The sequence below is a fragment of the Theropithecus gelada genome, chromosome 1 (genome assembly GCF_003255815.1).
Source record: "Theropithecus gelada isolate Dixy chromosome 1, Tgel_1.0, whole genome shotgun sequence".
Taxonomy (NCBI): Eukaryota; Metazoa; Chordata; class Mammalia; order Primates; family Cercopithecidae; genus Theropithecus; species Theropithecus gelada.
In genome coordinates this window covers 35,368,719-35,384,032 of record NC_037668.1, presented here as the reverse complement: position 1 = coordinate 35,384,032, position 15,314 = coordinate 35,368,719, and the positions used below count along the sequence as shown (strand labels likewise).

At 46.8% G+C, this 15,314-nt stretch overlaps 1 protein-coding gene across 4 annotated transcripts in view; it reads left to right on the top strand.

Annotated features, from left to right (window-relative positions):
- The window catches only part of DNAJC11 (DnaJ heat shock protein family (Hsp40) member C11), a 73,014-nt gene that overhangs the window by 38,334 nt on the left and 19,366 nt on the right, over positions 1-15,314 (top strand). For all 4 annotated transcript variants that reach the window (XM_025377021.1, XM_025377005.1, XM_025377028.1 and 1 more), the window contains 2 exons: positions 13,515-13,643; positions 14,624-14,746. In XM_025377021.1, coding sequence (XP_025232806.1) covers positions 13,515-13,643; positions 14,624-14,746 — 252 coding nt within the window. The remainder of the gene's footprint in view (positions 1-13,514; positions 13,644-14,623; positions 14,747-15,314) is intronic.

The following is a 15,314-nucleotide window of genomic DNA, read 5'->3' as shown; positions in this document are numbered from 1 at the left end:
TTTTGCTTTTCAAGATGAGCAAACATCCTTGTCCTGAAGAGAAAGGGGTGATCTCCGCTTTAAGGAGACCATAGAGGCCAGGTGTGGTGGTGCACGCCTGTAATCCCAGCACTTTGGGAGGCCAAGGTGGGCGGATCACTTGAGTTCAGGAGTTCGAGACCAGCCTGGGCAACATAGTGAGACTCCGTGTCTACAAATAAAATACTAAAATTAGCCAGGCATGGTAACATGCACCTGTAGATCCAGCTACCTGGGAGGCTGAGGTGGGAGGATCCCTTGAGCCTGGAAGGTCCAGGCTGCAGTGAGCCAAGATTGCACCCCTGCACTGCAGCCTGGGCAGCAGAGTCTCAAACAAACAAACAAAAAGACCGTGGGGAAGCCAGGCATGGCGGCTTATTCCTGTAATCCTGGCACTTTGGGAGGCCAAGGCAGGAGGATTGCTTGAGTTCAGGAGTTTGAGGTCAGCCTGGGCAACATAACAAGACTCCCATCTCTACAAAATATTTACAAATTAGCTGGACACAGTGGCACATACCTGTAGTCCAGGTTACTTGGGAGGCAGACGAAGGAGGATTGCCCTAGCCCAGGAGTTCAAGGTTGCAGTGAGCCGTGATTGCACCACTGCACTCCAGCCTGGGCAACAGAGCAAGGTCCTGTCTTAAACAAAAACAGAAGGACACTTTTGATGACTTAGGGATCAGCCTGTCAGCTGGATCCTCACAGAGGACCTCAGCTCAGAGGGGTTTGCAGGCTGTATCCCATGCATGATATTATTGCCGCCTGAAACGCGGGTGCATATTTCTCTCTGTTTTCACCAATAAGAGCAGATGAGGTAGGGATTTCCAGTAGGTTGATGTATCTACCAAGCAAAAGAGCCTAGTGAGGAAAAGCCCAGGTTAGAAGGTACAACTGCCAGCAGGAGGCAGGACACAGAGTGAGGCGTTGGACAGTGCTCCGTTTTCTCTTTTGTAAAATGAGGACATCTGTCCTGACTACCATGCCAAGTTGTGGAAAGATTGAAAACACATGAAATAGATGTTAATTTATTAGGGAAAGATAATCTTGCTATATAAATGCAAACTGACATTCAGAACGAAATGTGGTGGTGGTGGTTCATTCAACACTGAGGAGGAAATTCTTAGCTTGGTCAGGAATGGGTGGGACCTTTGAGTTGGGATTTGAAAATGGCCGTCGAGGCTGGGCGCGGTGGCTCACGCCTGTAGGCTGAGGTGGGCGGATCACGAGGTCAGGAGATAAGACCGTCCTGGCTAATGCAGTGAAACCCCATCTCTACTAAAAATACAAAGTTAGCTGGGTGTGGTGGCAGGCGCCTGTAGTCCTAGCTACTCAGGAGGCTGAGGCAAGAGAATGGCCTAAACCCGGGAAGCAGAGCTTGCAGTGAGCCGAGATCATGCCACTGCACTCTAGCCTGGGTGACAGAGAGAGACTCAGTCTCAAAAAAAAATAAAAGAAAATGGCCCTCGAACAATTCCCGCAGCCATTGCCTGGGGCCGGGTCCGGTGCTGTTTGCAGTATGGCTGGCTGTGATACGGACTTGTGTGGAATGTGCCTTGCCAGGCACCATGGTGCCCAGGAGGGAACAAGTAGAATCCCCAGCCCCGGGGTGTGTCCACTTTGCCCACTGGCTCCAGCTGATGGAACGCATGCATGCACACACACACAGGCACATCCGTGTGTGGGAGGCAGCATGGGAGAACCTTGGACTTAGAGTCCAGCGTCCTACATCCAGACTCAGATTCCACCTTCCTGTCTGTGCCCTTGATCAAGTCCCTTCTGCATTCTTAGTCCAGTTTCTGCCTCCATGTAATGGGAGGCCCACTTTCTGGGTTAAGTCTTTGGACCCCACAGTCCTTAGCTCTAATTACCTGTTTTCCGCCTTTGCTTTGCCCTGTGGGAGTAAATTCCTGTCTGTATGTCCTGCTGGAAAACGCCACCCTCCGGTTGCTGTGGTCCCAGTGTCTTTAGGGCCCTTCACATTGAACTGGCATCAGGGAGAGAATTGGTGGCTGGGGAGGACGTGGGGTTCATCCCTGAGAACAGTATGTGAAACTGGAGCCCGACTGGACCACCCTGGGCATCCTCCTGCCATCGTCAGATTTCTGTCTTATTTGCATAATCCATCCACATTTCTTGCATTTTAAGGACTTAAGATCATGTAACAGTGTCGTTCTGTGCTGTATTCACTTCGTATTGATTATTTTCATTCCTTTTTTCCTTAATACCCATAAATCTTCTCTCTCTGTGGACGGCAGCCACTTTGAGCATATTTAAAAGGCAATTTGATCCCAGGCAGCTTGTCCGACTTCATTGCTGCCTCCTTCATGAACTTGTTTACATCCCATGTGGAGCAGATGATTAAGTTAGGTTTGTTTGGGGGTACGGGGGCAAAGGAGCTTGACTCTCTGCGGGCACATATTGCTTTAGTTTTTTGACCCTACGACAAAATAGTTTCATGGAGATTTACGTTATTTCTGGGCCATTTTTGCTATTACAGAGATTGATATACACTCCTTGGCAAGACCTCTCTTATCTAGAAAACCCCATCATCAGCGTGGTTTGTGTAATAGCTGAAAAACACAATTCAGCTTTATTAGAAAAAAATGTAAATGATGTATCGGCCAAGCGTGGTGGCTCACGCCTGTAATCCAAGTGTGTCCAGAGTTCGTTCCTTCCAGTGAGTTTGTGGTCTCGCTGACTTCAAGAATGAAGCTGCGGACCTTCACGGTGAGTGTTACAGCACTTAAAGGTGGTGCAGACCTACAGAGTAAGCAGCAGCAAGACTTATTGTGGAGAGCAAAAAGAACAAAGCTTCCACAGTGTGGAAGGGGACCCAAGCGGGTTGCTGCTGTTGGCTGGGGTGGCCATCTTTTATTTCTTTATTTCTCCCCACCCATGTCCTGCTGATTGGTCTATTTTAGAGAGTGCCAGTTGGTCCATTTTACGTAGTGCTGATTAGTGCACTTACAATCCACAGAGCGCTGATTGGTGCGTTTTTACAGAGTGCTGATTGGTGCATTTACAATCCTCCAGCTAGCCATAGAGCATTGATTGGTGCATTTTTACAGAGTGCTGATTGGTACATTTGCAATCTTCTAGCTAGCCACAGAGTGCTGATTGGTGCATTTTTACAGAGTGGTGATTGGTACATTTACAATCCTCTTGTAAGACAGAAAAGTTCTCCAAGTCCTCACCTGACCCAGGAAGTCCGTCTGGCTTCATCTCTCACCAACGTTTTGGGAGGCTGAGGTGGGTGCATCATCTGAGGTCAGGAGTTCCAGACCAGCCTGACCAACACGGTGAAACCCCATCTCTACTAAAAATACAAAAATTAGCCGGGTGTGCTGGCAGGTGCCTGTAATCCCAACTACTTGGGAGGCTGAAGCAGGAGAATTGCTTGAACCTGGGAGGCGGGGGTTTCAGTGAGCCGAGATCGCACCACTGCAGTCCAGCCTGAGTGACAAGCTCGAGACGCCATCTCTAAATAAATATATAAAAATAATGTATCAACAGCCCGGGCAACATGGCAAAATCGCATCTCTACAAAAAATAATAATAATTAACTGGGCATGGTGGTGTGCTCCTGTAGTCCCAGCTACTGAGGAGGCTGAGGCAGGAGGAACGCTTGAGCCCTGGAGGTGGAGGTTGCAGTAAGCCAGGATCGTGCCAGCCTGGCTCCAGCCTCCAAGATGCACTCCAGCCTGGGTGACAGAGACCCCATCTCAAAAAATAAATGAATAATATATCAAAGAAGGCATATGACCATAAAAATATTTTTAAATGCCAAAATGTTTTCATAAAGCTGTAAGAGTGCATCACTTGGTTATTTTTCAAGGATTCTGGGGTTGCCGTGGCAATGACTGTAGCCAGCAAAGTCGCCCGGGCTTATGACTTCAGTCTGTTCTGTGGAAGTGGTTCTGATGTCCTAAAACTGCCCAGACTTGGCTGAGAGCATGATAGAGCAAAAGAAGGATTGTTTGACCCATATGTTTGTTGTGCATAGTGACAGGAAAAGGCAGTGGGCTGCAGAAAATGGGCTGCTGTTGCAATTGGAGATTGTGGGAAGTTGTCTGGTAAGGAGAAGAGGGACCAAAGCCTGGTGAATCAGGTCTGGGAAAGTGCTGTGACAATGAAACTGAAACCCTGGAAGAGTGGTCTTGGCAATCGGGATAGAAGGCACAGAGGGATTCAAAGGTAAAACAGCTGTTTGTCTTGAAGTGAGTATCCGTCGGAGGGCTGTTTCACCCCTTCATGTCAGCATAATCACTTACAAACAAGGTTTCAGAATTAGAGACTGCTGTTGATCCGGGGAGGACAGGCTCTGACTTCCATTTGAGATGAAGTGATTCTGTGGGAACCGTCATGAGTGCCATGCTGGTGGGTTCATCGGTTATAAACAGGTGAATTGCACGTTGCCTTGTATCACCTCTTTTGGTGGAATTTTCAGTTAGTAAAGAGTTCCTTTTGAGATTGCAATTGACAGAAATTTCTTATGTTGCCCTCATGGCCAGATAAATATAAACATGAAAATAATTCCGCCTGGTTGGTGTTGAATGTGTTAACATGATTGTGATCATTACTACACAGTGTCTGCATGTATCAAATCAGCACACTGTACACCTGGAACGTGTGCGATCTCTATTTGTCAGTTAAATGTTTTAAATTTTTTAAAGAAGGTTTGAAACCAAAAAATAAAGAATTTAGAATGGTACATTCCTGGCTGAATAAACAACTGGTTCTACTCAGCGAGTACAAATGCATCATCTCCTCCCTGGTAAGAAGTTTCTCATTGTGGGAGAAAGGCTCTAACTCATGCTTAGAGTTTCTGAGTGATGTCAGTGAAGACGTGTTTATCACATTCACAGTTAACCCAAGGCGGAAGGTTCTCAAAGAGCCCAGTTAATAAGAATGAAGGGATTAAACTACAAAATAAGATTTAACGGCTGGGCACGGAGGCTCATGCCTGTAATCCCAGCATTTTGGGAGGCCGAGGCAGGCGGATCACGAGGTCAGGAGATCGAGACCATCCTGGCTAACACAGTGAAACCCTGTCTCTACTAAAAATACAAAAAACTAGCCGGGCGAGGTGGCGGCGGGTGCCTGTAGTCCCACCTACTCGGGAGGCTGAAGCAGGAGAATGGCGTGAACCGGGAGGTGGAGCTTGCAGTGAGCCGAGATCATGCCACTGCAGTCCATCCTGAGCAACAGAGTGAGACTCCGTCTCAAAAAAAAAAAGAAAAAAAAGAAAAAAAAAGAAAGATTTAACAGGGAGAAATGTGCTAGCTACGAAAGGGGGAAATGGGGCAAATGGTCATCTTTTGTTGACTTGGTTTAATATTAGCAATTTTGTGGGTTGGAGATGGGTGAAAATGGTTGATTTATTCACAAAGTAATTTAATTTAGGTGCCTGTAACGTGCCAGACACTTTAGGAATGTGAACATTCAGCAGAGAATAAAACAGACAACCTAATCCTGCCATGAAGCTTAATGATCTGCTTGAGGGACACAGAATCTGCAATAAATGCAATATATAAATTATATATTAGGACTGGGCATGGTGGCTCACGCCTGTAATCCCAGCACTTGGGGAGGCCGAGGCAGGCGGAACACCTGAGGTCAGGAGTTCGAGACCAGCCTGGCCAACATGGTGAAACCTCATATCTACCAATAATACAAAAATTAGCTGGGTGCAATGGCACACACCTGTAATCCCAGCTACTCAGGAAGCTGGGGCAGGAGAATCACTTGAACCCAGGAGGCTGAGGTTGCAGTGAGTTGAGATTGTGCCATTGCACTCCAGCCTGAGCGACAAGAGTGCAACTCCATCTCAAAAAAAAAAAAAAAAAGAACTTTTTAAATAATTAACCAGGCACAGTGGCACGCGCCTGTAATTCCAGCTATTTAGGAGGCCGAGGAAGGGATGTCCCTTGAGTCCGAGAGTTCAGGGCAACAGTGAGCTGTGATCAAGCCACCACACTCTAGCCTGGGCAGCAAAGTAAGACCCTGTCTCTAAAAAAAAAAAATTAAATATTCAGATTATGTCATTTGTTGAAATATGTTTTAATGAATATTGGTTTTATTATATCAGAGAAACTATAAATAATTTATTCAAAGGTAGTTGAAAAATAAAATATTGGGACAGGCACGATGACTCACACCTGTGATCCCAGCATTTTGGGAGGCTAAGGCAGGAGGATTGCTTGATCCCAAGAGTTGGCGATCAGCCTGGGCAATATAGCGAGACTCTGTCTCTACAAAAAATACAAAAATTAGCCAGGTGTGGTGGCATGTGCCTATGGTCCCAACTACTTGGGAGGCTGAGGGAGGAGAATCACTTGAGCCCAGGAGTTTGAGGCTGCATTGAGCTGTTTGTGCCACTGCACTACAGCTTGGGGAAGATTCTGTCTCTTAAAATAAAATAAAATGTTCTTAAGAAAACATGGCGGCCGGGTGCGTTGGCTCACGCCTGTAATCCCAGCACTTTGGGAGGCCGAGGCGGGCGGATCACAAGGTCAGGAGATCGAGACCATCCTGGCTAACAAACACGGTGGAACCCCATCTCTACTAAAAATACAAAAAAAATTAGCCACTCATGGTGGCAGGCACCTGTAGTCATAGTTACTTAGGAGGCTGAAGCAGGAGAATGGCGTGAACCCAGGAGGCGGAGCTTGCAGTGAACCGAGATGACGCCACTGCACTCCAGCCCAGGTGACAGAGCAAGACTCCATCTCAAAAAAAAAAAAAAGAGTAGGAATTATTATTTGGGGCATGTATCCACAGACTTTTAGTCTGTTCATCAACCTTGTCTGTCTCCAATATCAGTGTTCTGATTATGTGCTGCTGTATAACCATTTCCAAACTTCGTGGCTTCCAACAATTCCATACTGTCTCACAGTTCTGTGGATTGGCTGGGACTTGACTGTGATGGGGTGGTGCTCCCAGGGGTTGCAGTCAGGTGGTAGCTGGGTCTCATCCTCTGCAGGCTTGCTGGTCTGCACGTCAGCAGTGGCTTCTGCATTCATGTCTCGTGTACCTCAGCGGAGTTGGCTGGCATTGCCCTCTCTCCAGGCAACCTCTCCCCTCAGGCTTCCTTGCCAACAACAGTCTCTGGGTAGCTGGACTTAATACATATTAGCTAGTGTCACCCAGATAGTGCATTTTAGAGACCTGGGCCGAGCTGCAAGGCTTCTCATGAGCTGGTCTTGAAGTCAGCACCATCAAATCCGTGCATTCTGTTGGACAAAAGCAAGTCTGAGAGTTGCTTTTATGAACCCGAGAGGTTCAGGATCAAGGAGAGGGCTCTTTATGAGGGCATGAGTACCCGCAGGCATGGTTCCTTGGGAGGCCTTTGATCTAACTTCCACAGTGTGTCACGCTGTTTTGTGAAGAGTGTATTTCCAGTGTCTTTTTCTTTAATACCATCGCCTACTATCTTTATGAAAGTTGCATTTATATTTAGCAAGTTTTATTTTACTTTGAGACAGTGTCTCATACTATCACCCAGGCTAGAGTGCAGTGATATAGTCACGGCTCACTGCAGCCTTGACCTCCCGGGCTTAAGGAATCCTCCCACCTCAGTCTCCCAGGTGACTGGGACCACAGGCGGCTACCACCACTGCCAGCTAATCTTTTTTTTTTTTTTTTTTTTTAGTTTTTTTTGTGGAGACAGAGTCTCAACATGTTGCCTAGGCCGGTCTCAAACTCCTGGGCTCAAGCAATCCCTTCACCTTAGCCTCCCAAAGTACTGGGATTGCAGGAGTGAGCCACAGCACCCAACCGAAATTTTTGACACATTTAATTGATTCTTCTCTGTGTATCATATTTTTAATTTAGAAAATACTCTCTCCATTCTAAATTTCTTCATATTAGAACATAAAAATATCTTGGCCCAAGTATTTTGACAGGTATAGTCTTTTTAACTTTATTCACAACAGTTTTCTTTGACACATTTTTCTAAATCATCTTTATTTATGATCTTTTGAATGTTTTATCAAATTTAGATGCTACAAAACTGTAGACCTTTTCAATTCCATTTCATTCTAGAACAGAATATAAATTTATCCAATTAAACATGACAGCTCCACCAAGATTCCTACCCAAAATAAAGATACTCCAAAATGCCATTATGGAATTTCAAAATTATATCTCATAAACCGTTTGAACTCTTGTTTATTTTGTATGGTTTTTTTCCCCAAAAAAAGATCAGCTTCAGAGTATTTTTCATTACAAGCCTTATTTTCAGTGATTGTAATTTTTTTTTTTTTTTTTTTTTTAAGACAGAGTCTTGTTCTGTTGCCCAGGCTAGAGTGCAGTGGCACGATCTTGGTTCACTGCAACCTCTGCCTCCCAGGTAGAAGCAATTCTCCTGCCTCAGCCTCCTGAGGAGCTGGGATTACAGATACACGCCACCACGCCTGGCAAATTTTTGTATTTTTAGTAGAGACGGGGTTTCACCATGTTGGTCAGGCTGGTCTTGAACTCCTGACCTCGTGAGCCGCCCGCCACGGCCTCCCAAAGTGCTGGGATTACAGGCATGAGCCACTGCGCCCAGCCTGTTGTTTTTGAAACAGAGTCTTGCTCTGTCACCCATGCTGGAGTGCAGTGGCGCGATCTTGGCTCACGGCAACCTCCACCTTTCAAGTTCAAGCAGTTCTCCTGCCTCAGCCTCCAGAGTAGCTGGGACATGTGCCCAGCTAATTTTTGTATGTTTAGTAGCGACAGGGTTTCACCATGCTGGCCAGGCTGGTCTCGAACTCCTGACTTCAGGTGATCCACCTGCCTCAGCCTCCCAAAGCGTTGGGGTTACAAGTATCAGCCACCGCACCTGGCCACAAATTGTTCATATACTGCCGTGCAGTTTTTTTTATTACTCAGAATCATCGTCATCACAGAGATGTGTTTTTGCTGTTACTCTGTGAATATAAAAATTTGTGAATTTTGACAACTACAACTTCATTTTCCATGGGTAGAGTACCACAGCTTGTTTTGACACAATTATACATTATGTATCACTACAACTAATTCTAAGGATGTTTCTAGTCCATGGGTTTCTTGATTTAATAAAAATATTTTTTACCATAACGCTATACTGCCTCAAAGTTGGTATTTGAATATCACCACAAAAAAAAAAAAACACGTTTACCTTCAATGTGGAACTTTTTTTTTTTTTTTTTTTTTTTTTTTTTTTTTTTTGAGACGGAGTCTTGCTCTGCCGCCCAGGCTGGAGTACAGTGGCCGGATCTCAGCTCACTGCAAGCTCCGCCTCCCGGGTTCACGCCATTCTCCTGCCTCAGCCTCCCGAGTAGCTGGGACTACAGGCGCCCGCCACCTCGCCCGGCTAGTTTTTTGTATTTTTAGTAGAGACGGGGTTTCACCGTGTTAGCCAGGATGGTCTCGATCTCCTGACCTCGTGATCCGCCCATCTCGGCCTCCCAAAGTGCTGGGATTACAGGCTTGAGCCACCGCGCCCGGCCCAATGTGGAACTTTTAAATTGAGTTTATAGTAGCATTTATAATGTCAGGCGTTTCACTCTCAACAGAAATCAAGTAATTATTAGGGTTAATGCATTTTCAGATTGAAGCATCTGATAGAAAGCTAGCACTGGCCAGGCACGGTGGCTCACGCCTGTAATCTCAGCACTTTGGGAGGCCGAGGCAGGCGGATCACGAGGTCAAGAGATCAAGATCATCCTGGTCAACATGGTGAAACCCTGTCTCTACTAAAAATACAAAAATTAGCTGGGCATAGTGGCGCATGCCTGTAGTCCCAACTACTCAGGAGACTGAGACAGGAGAATCGCTTGCCTGTAGTCCCAACTACTCAGGAGACTGAGACAGGAGAATCGCTTGAACCCGGGAGGCGGAGGTTGCAGTGAGCCGAGATCGTGCCACTGCACTGCACTGGACTAATGGCTAATGTCGCCTGATGACAGAGCGAGACTCCATCTCAAAAAGAAAAAAAAAGCTAGCATCATTAACAGTTGGGAAGTGGGGCTAATAGGGCAACCAACACAGAAACAGCTGTTGCTTTATCTTTCATTTGTGCATTGCAGACCTTGGAGTGGAAATGTGAGTGAAATTAATGTAGAGGAACTACCATTTGATCTAAATGAAAAATGATTTTCACAGTTATATGTAAATACACCTGCTGCTACAGCCCACTTTCCGGCACAGTCTTCTTGGAGGAATGACTGACCATTGACGCTGGTGCTTCTCCAGCAGATCTGAGACTTGATTTTCACGTGCTCAGAGTTAGCACTTTGGATGGTCAGTGTGGAAAAACAGTTTATGCGACTTATAAGTTCATCAGCTCTCTGGGAAAATGGAAATTTAATACTCAGTGTCAGCCCTGCCTGAAGAGTTTATTGAAAAAGAAAGCATTGCCAAACAGCAATAAAAACCTGTAGATTTATATCAAGGATTTCCAGATTCAAGCCACTGCCTGTTTTCCTGTGGCCTGTGAGCTAAGAATGGTTTTTGCATTTTTTAATGGTCAAGAAAAACCAAAGGAAGAGGCCGTTGTGACATATGAAAGTTATGTGAAATTCAGATTTCAGCTTCATGAGCAGTGTTGTATTGGAGTACAGACACACTCAGTCATTGACTGTTTATCTGGCCGCTTTCCCATTTGAGTAGCAGAGATGAATTCCGACAACAGGCTGTATGGCACCAAAAGTCTTCACTCTGGCTCTTCACAGAAGACATGTGCAAAGCCTGATGGGTATCCTTCAACAGGCGACGGAAACATCATGGCAGCGGTGCTCAGGGTGCTCTTTGACAGGCTCTGCAGCACAGGCCACCTGTGTTCCCCACACGTTTTCATATATAGTTGGAGTTTCCTAGGGATGTGGCTGACCAGTGGGCTCGACAACTTCAGCTGCCCCACACGCCAAGACTGGCCGCCACCGGCTCCGCCACATGGGCAGCAGCATCTGATACTTCCCCACGACCAAGGCTAGGAGTGAGCTGCACCTCACCACTGCGTCAGCGTGCAGCACACATGCCCGACCTCGAAAGGGAGGTGCTTCCTACAGTTCATCTGCAAAGAAATGGGAAAAGAGTGGTGGGATCTCACTGGTCAGCTCCTAAAAGGCACTGTGCGTCTCACACATTAGATGAGACCATGGCAGATGCTAGAAATAAAGTGATGGTCCATCTGCAAAACGTACTCTGACATAAAAGTGAAAAATCTGAGCTAATGGCTAAACCAACAGAAACAACAGATTTAAACCCCCCCTGTGACACTCCATAGACTACCCAAACACCACCCTGTCTGAACTCACCTGCCATTGCCCCTCCGCTCCAGCCCTAGAGACCTCCTTGCCCCTCCACTGGGTGCCCACGAGGGCCATCCTCATTTGTGTCTTTGTTCCCACGCCCCCTTCTCAGAGGTCCCTTTCTTGACCACTTAAAACACTCTCTCGGCCGGCCGGGCACGGTGGCTCATGCCTGTAATCCCAACAGTTTGGGAGGCCGCCAAGGTGGGCGGATCACGAGGTCAGGAGATCAAGACCATCCTGGCTAACACGTGAAACCCTGTCTCTACTAAAAATACAAAAAATTAACTGGGCGTGGTGGCGGGTACCTGTAGTCCCAACTACTTGGGAGGCTGAGGCAGGAGAATGGCAGGAACCCGGGAGGGGGAGCTTGCAGTGAGCCGAGATTGCACAGAGCGAGACTCCGTCTCAAGAAAACAAAACAAAACAAAAACCACTCTGTCAGGCTACTTATGGGGTGATAGAAATGTTCTGTGTCTTGATTTGGAGGTAGTTTCACCAGCATATACATGTCAAAGACTCATTGAATTGTGCATTTCAAATGGGTGCAGTTTATATTGTAATACAGAAATTAAACCTCAATAAATTGTTTTAGCTTGGGCGCTATGCCTCACGCTTGTAATCCCAGCACTTTGGGAGGCTGAGGCGGGCGGATCACCTGAGGTTGAGAGTTGGAGACCACCTGACTAATGTGGTGAAACCCCATCTCTACTAAAAATACAAAATTAGCCGGGCATGGTGGTGCATGCCTGTAATCACAGCTACATAGGAGACTGAGGCAGGAGAATCGCTTGAACCCGGGAGACAGAGGTTGCAGTGAGCCTAGATCATGCCACTGCCCTCCAGCCTGGGCGACAGAGTGAGACTCCGTATCAAAAAAAAAAAACAAAACAAGACCGGGCATGGTGGCTCAAGCCTGTAATCCCAGCACCTTGGGAGGCCAAGGCGGGCAGATCACGAAGTCAAGAGATCGAGACCATCCTGGCTAACATGGTGAAACCACATCTCTACTAAAAATACAAAAAATTAGCCGGGCATGGTGGTGGGCGCCTGTAGTCCCAGCTACTCGGGAGGCTGAGGCAGGAGAATGGCGTGAACCCGGGAGGCGGAGCTTGCAGTGAGCCAAGATCGTGCCCACTGCACTCCAGCCCGGGCGACAGAATGAGACTCCATCTCAAAAAAAAAAAAAAAAATACAAGGCCGGGCGTGGTGCCTCACGCCTGTAATCCCAGCACCTTGTGAGGCCGAGGTGGGCGGATCACAAGGTCAGGAGATCAAGACCATCCTGGCTCACGTGGTGAAACCGCATCTCTAAAAATACAAAAAATTAGCTGGGCGTGGTGACGGGCGCCTGTAGTCCCAGCTACTCAGGAGGCTGAGGCAGGAGAATGGCATGAACCCGGGAGGCAGAGCTTGCAGTGAGCTGAGATCGCGGCACTGCACTCCAGCCTGGGCGACAGAGCGAGACTCCATCTCAAAAAAAAAAAAAAATTGTTGTGATGGGCTGCGAAAGTTTAATTTAAAAAGTGTATGTGGCCATGGTTTTATATACTGGATTAAGATATGTGTCCATTTTTAAAGTTGTGACCATAAAAGAATAACAAACATTGATTTTCTGCATAACAAGCATTTTTATCAGCAAAATTTTAGCTTAGAATTCCTTGAGTGAATACACTTCTGTTTCTCAAACTTAATTCTCAAATTAATTTGAGAAGGATTAATTTTTAAGTCTCCCATTTGTTGATAATTTGTGCTGCTTTATCTTTGAAAGTATTTTTATTTAAAGAGTTTTAGGGTAGTTTTGCAGTGTACGGTGTTTACCAAAAAATGTTTGATCCATGTAGCTCATTTCTAGGTTGCTTTATGCATTCATGGGCCTGTTTGGTCTCTGAAAATCAAACTGCGTTGCTCTTCTTTGACTAACACTTTTGTCTTTGGCATGTCATTGCTCTGGCATGTCATTGCTCTGCAGACATGCAGACCAGCTCTGCTGGTCAAATGATGTATTCTAGCTCCGGACATCTGTGGTGCTCTGCAGTTTGGTTCGGACTGCGACATTCATGCTTTGTGGGCTTCCTGGTGGCGTGTCCTACCTAAATCCAGTGAACCCTAAAGTCGAATGACCTGTTCAATTAAAGCAAGCTGGCTGTTGAAGTGTAGCATTGTCTTTCATTCCACAAATGCCACCCCTTCTGCTGACAGCTTGTTTTTCTGCCCCAGGGAACGATCAGCGTTGGAGTAGATGCCACTGACCTTTTTGATCGCTATGATGAGGAGTATGAAGATGTGTCCGGCAGTAGCTTTCCACAGATTGAAATTAATAAAATGCACATATCCCAGTCCATTGAGGTAAAGCACACAACCACCTCTCCGAGTACTGCAAGGGCTCGAGTTAATGAGGCACAGCACACCAAGCAGCTGGAACGAGAGTCTGCCCAGGGTTTTTCTCATCTTTATTTATGAAAGGATGCAATTAGCCACTTAAAAAAGAAAGCGCTTCAGTCCCAGCCGTGTGTGACCGCTGTGCTGGCATGTGAGCCAGCAGGAGTGTGGGCTGGGGCACTTGGCTCCCAAGGTCTTGGACCTTTCCAGCAGAGGGTGTTAATGGTCTGGGAGAAGTAGAGGCCCAAGGTCATGGGGTTCTGGGAGAGAAAGCAGACCTCCATGGATCATTCTAACCACTGATTTTAGTTTTAAGGCAAATTCTGCTACGTGCCGCAAGGCTATAGCAGGTCCCATCCTGAGCCCTGGGCACAGGAAAATGTCACCATTCTGCCCACTATTTGAATGTGGCAAGGTCAGGCCATTCTCCTGAGTGTTTATAGTAGATCTTTGTCTCCTCAGCTCATTAATTTATTCTCCGTTGCATCAGCCAACAACATGGAGTCCTAACTTGGGGAAATTTGCCCCCTCTTGGAGCTCCCTGAGTCAGCTGATACAGAATACAGCCATGGAAAAGTCTCCAGTCCCCCCAGAACCCTGATGGCAAGCAAGGACAGGAGAGGCCCCAGGTGTACCGTGAGGGAAGGCGCACAGCGAAGTCCCTGTGCTGATACTGCTGGGACATGCAGCCCCATGTTTCCCCTGGTGGTGTGAAATTTGCCCATTAAAGCTTTTGCAAAGCAGATTATCCTTGTGGTCACATGCAGACCAAATAACAAAGCGAAAGAAAAGTCAAGCTGCTGCAGCAGTTCTGCATCCATGTGTGCTTCCGAACAGAGAAGTCGTCTGCACCTTTGGCCTTGGACTCACAGTGCGTTCTTTAGGCTGCTGCCACTGGCACTTCCTGTTGTTTTGATTCATTCATTACCAGCAAATATCATTTTTAGGCACCCTTGACAGCGACAGACACAGCCATCCTCTCTGGAAGCCTCTCAACCCAGAATGGAAATGGAGGAGGTTCCATTAACTTTGCGCTCAGACGAGTAACTTCGGCAAAGGGATGGGGAGAGGTAAGAATGTCTGTTGGCTGAGTTGTGTTGTCCATGCAAAGTCTTATTTCTGAACATTTACACTCTCAAAGCTCACCCTCAAGCTCACCCAGGGGGCCCTGTTGTTGTAAAACGGTACCAGGTGTCAAACTTCCATCAGTTGACTGGTCCTAAAAGAAAAATAGGTCTCATAAGCCTGGCCAACATGGTGAAACCCCGTCTCTACTAAAAATACAAAAATTAGCTGGGCGTGGTGGCGCCTGCCTGTAATCCCAGCTGTTCGGGAGTCTGAGGCAGGAGAATCACATGAACCCGGGAGGCGGAGGTTGCAGTGAGTCGAGATCGCACCATTGCACTCCAGTCTGGGGGACAAGAGCAAAATTCCATCTCAAAAAAAAAAAGATAAATAGGTCTCGTATCTGAGAAGTCCTGTCAGTCTTCCTCAGGTTTCCTATGAGACAGCAACTTCTAGAAATCCAGCCTCTGAAACTCAGTGTTCCCTTGAGCAAAAAGCCTGTGGGCTCTTTTTCCTGCACAATTCAGAAGGCAGGTGCTCTCTCCAGTGCGATGGTTCACTGATTGGTGGCCA